Source organism: Cucurbita pepo, chromosome 7 (genome assembly GCF_057944985.1).
Source record: "Cucurbita pepo subsp. pepo isolate OVF chromosome 7, ASM5794498v1, whole genome shotgun sequence".
Classification (NCBI taxonomy): domain Eukaryota; kingdom Viridiplantae; phylum Streptophyta; class Magnoliopsida; order Cucurbitales; family Cucurbitaceae; genus Cucurbita; species Cucurbita pepo.
Window position 1 is genome coordinate 7,017,411 of NC_141804.1, and position 6,532 is coordinate 7,023,942.

At 38.0% G+C, this 6,532-nt stretch overlaps 1 protein-coding gene across 1 annotated transcript; it reads left to right on the forward strand.

The window, feature by feature from the left end:
- Positions 1-2,831: 2,831 nt before the first annotated feature.
- Positions 2,832-4,247, forward strand: LOC111798838 (stress-response A/B barrel domain-containing protein At5g22580). Its single transcript, XM_023682184.2, has 2 exons — positions 2,832-3,010; positions 3,742-4,247. The coding sequence occupies exons 1-2, from the start codon at positions 2,892-2,894 to the stop codon at positions 4,061-4,063; spliced, it is 441 nt and encodes a 146-aa protein (XP_023537952.2). The 5' UTR covers positions 2,832-2,891; the 3' UTR covers positions 4,064-4,247.
- Positions 4,248-6,532: the final 2,285 nt, after the last annotated feature.

Below are 6,532 nucleotides of genomic sequence, written 5' to 3' on the forward strand. Positions count from 1 at the left end.
GGCCTTTTATTCCAAGCTCCTTTTTTTTATTCTCTTCTTCTTTGGAAAGGATAAAATTCTGTAGAGAAAGTGAAGTGTGGATGAATAGGATGTGTTTGTTCTTTTTCTTCTCGCTATGTTTGGACTTGCTGTATCGAATTCTTTTTTATCACCTTCTTGCCAATAGACCTGCCTTGTTCATGCTTTTATATCATTTATTGTTTGACTATCATACTCCAATGCCTTGGCACATCAATACATATATCTATATATATATTTATTATCATTTTCAAAAGATGTTATGGAAATATTTAAAAAGGTTTGAGGGCCGCGGTGGCATGGTGGCTGTGCTAAGGTCGATCCATGAATAGATGTGTCTTCGAGTATTTTCTTGTACCAAAAAAACGAAGAAAGAAAAAGTAGTTTTAGGTAGTAATCATTTATTAAGACACCCATTAGATGGGTATATAAACCCATTAACAGAGTATCATTATTGTACTCTCTAGATCTAACTCTAGACTTGTGCACGCTCATGCAGTCGAAACTGTTTGAAAGGAAAGTAATGTATTTTATCATAAATGTTCGTGTTATCTCGTAAGACTATCAACTATATCCATACATGATCATATATATATGTGTATTCTCTATTTTGGAGTAGCACATACATAAAACATAAAATATCGTACATAATCATGACTAATCAAACCCAAGGATGCATACATCAGTAATTAGATTATTATAATAACTTGTGATTAAGTAAGAACTCCGGCTAAAATTGAAAATAAACTAACTTAGAAGGTCTTGAATAAAACTAAAGCTCTTAAATAGGCGGTAAATTGAACCAAAATACTCTAAGCTAATCTAAACTGGTTAGAATAACTCTAAATCTCACTTAAACTATGGTGAATCAAAGTTGTGTGTATTAAACTAAAGCTATGTAAAATCAAAGCTATCTTTGTTGGAGATTACGTACTTCACCTAATTAATGAAAGAATGGGTCAAATCCGACTTAGACTCAATAACTTAAAATGGGGGACCCTATTTTCTTTTTTTAAACTATTCTACTTTTTCACGAGGACAATGTCATCTGTAGAGAAATTTTCACTTTGTATGTACTATTTAGCATATCTTTATAATGCCCCATTCTTAGATTTAGCAAGTGTGCACATTCCCTTACATCTCCCGAGACATGTTCACATTATTTACTTCTTTTTTTTTAGAAAGTCACCTTGTTAGGAATCAAGAACCTTCACAATGGTATGATATTGTCCACTTTGAGTATAAGTTCTCGTGACTTTGCTTTTCGTTTTCCCAAAAGGCCTCGTACCAATGAAGATTTATTCCTTACTTATAAAACTCATGATCATCTCCTTAATTAGTGAATGTGAGACTACTCCCACCATGGACTTAAAACGTTCACAAAGTAAATATCAATAGAATAGCAAAAGTGAAATAACAATAATTTCAAAATAATGAAAACGCCTAATCTATTCTAAGGGCTACAATTTAAATAAAAAATGCAACTATCATTCGACTGTGTAAAAAAAAAAAAAAAAAGTAATGCGAAGGTTACAAATTTAGATATCGATTTCAACTAACCCATTTGACTCAAACCCGAAGCTAAGAAGAAGAATAAGATGATGATGGAATATTCTTAAGGCAACCTAATCCATTTGACCATCTTGGGCTCACCTACTCAAAGTCGTAGGCAATCAACCAGCTATTTCGAGAGAATAAGAGCCATCTCGAGGTTCCTCTTATCGTGTTAGCCTTTGGGTATTCTCTCACAATGTGATTTTGATTGTTGTTTAGTAGTAACGTAGATTAGGGTTTAGGGTTTTGATCGTGGTTGAGTTTTTGAGTAGTAAGCATAGATTAGAGGTTTAATAAACGAAAGAAAAAATAAAAGAAATTGAAAAAGAGGGAAGGTGTAAAAAGAGTGAATTAATTGAGTGTGGGTAATGTGTTGCTTCCTGCCTTGGTTTTTCTTTTTCTTTTCATACCAAAAAGACTTCTCTCTCTCTCTTCTACTTTTTTTTACTGTGGGTAAATCCAATGTTCACTGATCTAAAGTCATTTAATCTTTAATAATAATGATTCTAAATATCTACATCTTTTAGATTCATACTCGTATCGTTCAAACTTTAAATCACTTATTTAGGACATAAAAATTTGGAGACGAGAATATTAAATCCATCAACCCCAAGGACAAAAAGATGTAATGACTTAATTTTGATTTAATTTTAGTAATAATTTTAACATTATCCCTTATATGAAAAAATTAAGATTATTGGTGTAGTCTTAGGTAGTATACTACTGACATACATGAAGATCATGTTTAAAAAATAACTTAGAGGGTGTATAGTATCATCGACATGCTTTTTCATAGACCCGTTTTGTAATTATTACAAATGATTTATTCTAAACCGTTTACGCGGAGATATGTGAGTACAATAAGTTAAGATTGGATCATATGTGATTCAATCATTTGATTTGCTTGGGTGAGAGATTTATTAAGCCTATTATTTTGGAGACATGACCAAACAGGCAGTTGGAAATGTAATTTGAATGGGAGGGAAATTTAGTGGAGGGAGGAGAGAGAAGGAGAGGGTCGGAAGGAGGGGAAAGCAGGAGAGGAGGACAGGTCCAACCGTGCGGGGCAGCGCCGAAGCGGCCGACTTGTGGGTCCTTTCTCCTTTAATCCTTTTGTAAGTATTCATACCCATTTTTAGGTGATTGATTGCTGCAAAAGCCAACCAAGAAATTATGGAACGTGGGGGTGTGTCAGCGCTCACAGGGGGACTCGACGTTCACCTGTTCGACGAAATGCCTCTCTATAAATTCTGCTCTTCTATTACCCCGTTTCACCTGTGTTGTGAGTGAGTGAGTGAGCTTGGTTTTGCTACCCTGCCATGGCCGAGTTCAAGCACCTTGTCATTGCCAAGTTTAAGGAGAGTGTGAATGTGGAAGAGATTGTTGAGCAAGTGGAGAAGATGGTTTCTGATATTGACTATGTCAAGTCCTTTGAATGGTATCTCTCCCCTTTTTATGCCCTTTATCAATCCACTCATGCTATCTCTCTCTCTGTTGTGTAAGATGTTATCTGCTTTCAAGTCTTAGTGCCTTAGTGAATTCGAACCTATTAGATATTGTCCTCTTTAAGCTTTTTCTTTTCAGCTTCCCGCAAGGTTTTTAAAATATTCCTGTTACGGAGAGGTTTCCACACTCTTATAAATGGTGTTTTGTTTTCTTCCCCAACCAATGTGTGACTTCACAATCTACCCCCTTCAGGGCCCAGTATACTCACTGGCACTCATTCCTTTCTCTAATAGACATGGGACCCCCACCAAATCCACCTCCTTCGAGACCCAGCGTCCGTGCTGGCACACCGCCTCGTGTCTACCCCCTTCAGGGAACAGCCTCCCGCTGACACATCGCTCGGTGTCTGGCTCTGATACCATTTGTAATGGTCCAAGCCCATCGCTAGCCGATATTGTTCTCTTTGGGCTGATTATGAGATCCCACATCGGTTGGGAAGGAGAATGAAACATTTTTTATAAGAGTGTGGAAATCTCTCCCTAGCAAGACACGTTTTGAAAACCTTGAGGGAAAGTCCAAAGAAAACAATATCGGCTAGCGCCTAACGGTGGGCTTGGATCGTTACACTAGAAGATTATAGATTATAGATTATAGTTGTTATTTTTCAAAATTATGGGCGCATGAATGGTGATTTTTTGAGTGAAATGTGGTTGGTTTGGACAGGGGACATGATGTTGAAGGGCAAGAGATGGTGACACAAGGCTTCACGCACGTCTTCTCAATGACATTTGATGACAAAGAAGCCATCGCTTCATTTCTTACCCATCCTAAGCATCTTGAGTTCTGTCCCACTTTCAGTGCAGCCATTGAAAAGATTATTGTCCTTGATTTCCCCTCTCTTCTTCTCAAGCCACCTGCACTGCCACCCCCATCACCCGAAGCTGTTCCACCATCTGTGATGGCATCCACACCTTTACCACCACCACCACCACCGCCAGTATCAGCACCAGCACCACCACCGACACCGGCATCTGCTCCGGCATAAGATTGGAAACGTTAAAAAAATCGTAGTCTCATCTTTATTTGCAGTATGTAGTGTTGTGCTCTTCTGTTTGCTTTGAGAATCATGGAAAGTGATGTGTTTAGTTAATGGGAAGAATGTGGTTGATGAAGATCCATGCATTTGGTTGCTAAACTAATATAATATGTTCTTGCTATGTTTCTTTTTATTTCCTTGATTGATACTTACGTAGGATGCCCCATCTTCCAAAGTTAGTCTGCCTCTTAAACCACTCTTTATGTGTAACTACTTGGCTAGATGAACATAAGATCTTTTTTCAGCTATCATATATTATCTTTTTTCGGCTTTTCTTTCTCGGCTTCCCTCTAAAGTTTTTAAAATACTGTATAATAGAGAGAGATTTCCATACCCTTATAAGAAATATTTTGTTTCCTTGGAGTAGAATCTCACAATCCACTCCCTTCCGGGCTACACACTTATTCCCCTCTCCAATCGATGTGGAGTCTCACAATCCACTTCCCTTTAGAGCCCAACACCCTTGTTTGCACACGGCCCAGTGTCCACCCCTTTGGGACTCAGCATCCTCGCTGACACACTGTCCGATGTCTAGCTTTAATACCATTTGTAACAGTTCAAGCCTCTAACAAATATTGTCCTCTTTTGGCTTTTCCTTTCGAACTTCCCCTCAAGATTTTTACATACGTCATTAAACTAAAATTGTGTAGATGGTGGATATGATTCATATATGGAGCAATATAGACGTATCCTACTTGATATCTTCACCTTTGTTTTTTACTTTTGTTGTTTATATCTTTTAGAGGGAATCTTTAAAAGAAGAGAGAGTCAATAATTTACTGCTGCATAAGTGTGACAGGTGCGAAGGAAGAAAATGAGGTCTCATAACTTATAAAACTGGAAAATATGGAAGAAGCCTCGATCTAAGAGACTGATTTTCTATTGCTCTCTGTATTCAACCATTGTCTTACTTAACCACATAAGAACTTCTACACTCTTTCCTGAATTTCTTGTTTAGTTTCTTCCATTTCTCAGAAAACTGACTCAAATGCTTGTAGTAATATCCAAATTCAACCCCTTTCCTCAGCTCCAATCCAACTGGGTCCTGCTCCTTCTTCTTCTTCAACCCAACAAAACCCTTTTCTGAATCTTTACAAAAGCAAGAACAAGGATCCCAAAAAAAACAACTGTGTAACGATCCAAGTCCACCCCTAGCAGATATTGTCCTCTTTGGAATTTTTCTTTTAGTCCTCCTGGAGAGGTTCCCACGTCCTTAACATTCTGGAGAGGTTCCCACGTCCTTACCAATAATGTTTTGTTCTCCTTCTCAACCAATGTGGATCTCACAATTCACTCCCTTCGGGGCTCAGCGTCCTCAATGACACTCGTTTCCTTCTCCAATCGATGTGAGACTTCCCAAAACACCCCCTTTGGGGGGCCAACGTCCTTGCTGACATACCGCTTCGTGTCCAACCACTTTCGGGGCTCAATCTCCTTGCTGACACATCGCTCGGTGTCTGGCTTTGATACTATTTGTAATGACCCAAGCCCACCACTAACAAATATTGTCCTCTTTGGACTTTCCCTTATGGCCTTCCTCTTAAAGTTTTTAAAACGCGGCTGCTAAGGAGAGGTGTCCACACCCTTATAAAGAATGATTCCTTCTCCAATCTCACAAACTTGTTTGATATTGTTTGAGGAACTTGGAAAGCTGAACAAGAGCTTTCATCCAAATTAGTTGAAATGCTTCCCACTACAGAAGGGTTTACTGTAACTCCTGATTTTGAGCTCAAAAATGGATATAAATTCGTGATCATGTGCCAAATCAGTGCAAATGACATGTGTTGTTGAATGCAAAGAAATTAGTTTTTGACATTTGATTTGAGGCTCATGTTTTTACTGCTTTTTCTATGATTGTGCAGAAGATTAGGCGTCTTCTGAGGGTGGGATTGTCAGAGCTGGTGCTAAATTTCTCCTTTCTTTGCTGGCTGCTTTAATGATGTTCATTTTGTCAATGTAATGAATGTTTGGTCTACAAAAAAACGCTCCTGCACGATGGAATTGTCCGATTATAGCCCTACGCACTGCTTTAATGGCTCGATAGGAAAGATGACCAGCTCTACAACTTTGAGTGTCATATCTTCCAAAACCAAGTTGTGTACCCTCCGGTTTGCAACCCCTACTACATTTGCCTTTACGAGATTTACTATATTTCATACTTTTCGGATATAATACGTTCCTTTTTTTGTTTTTTATATGAAATCCACATTTCGACACCTAAGATTCCATCACGAGTAGATACTTCCGCAGGAGCATAATCGATTTTCTGATTAAGCATTTGAATTTAAGAATTCTACTTGCACAAATCTACAACACAGATCATTACATTAAAAAGAAATTATGTGAAAATTTAATGTAGGTGGAAAAAGACTAGTGTCATTGATCCATAACAAACTCGAAAAAAGCTTTGGATGAGAG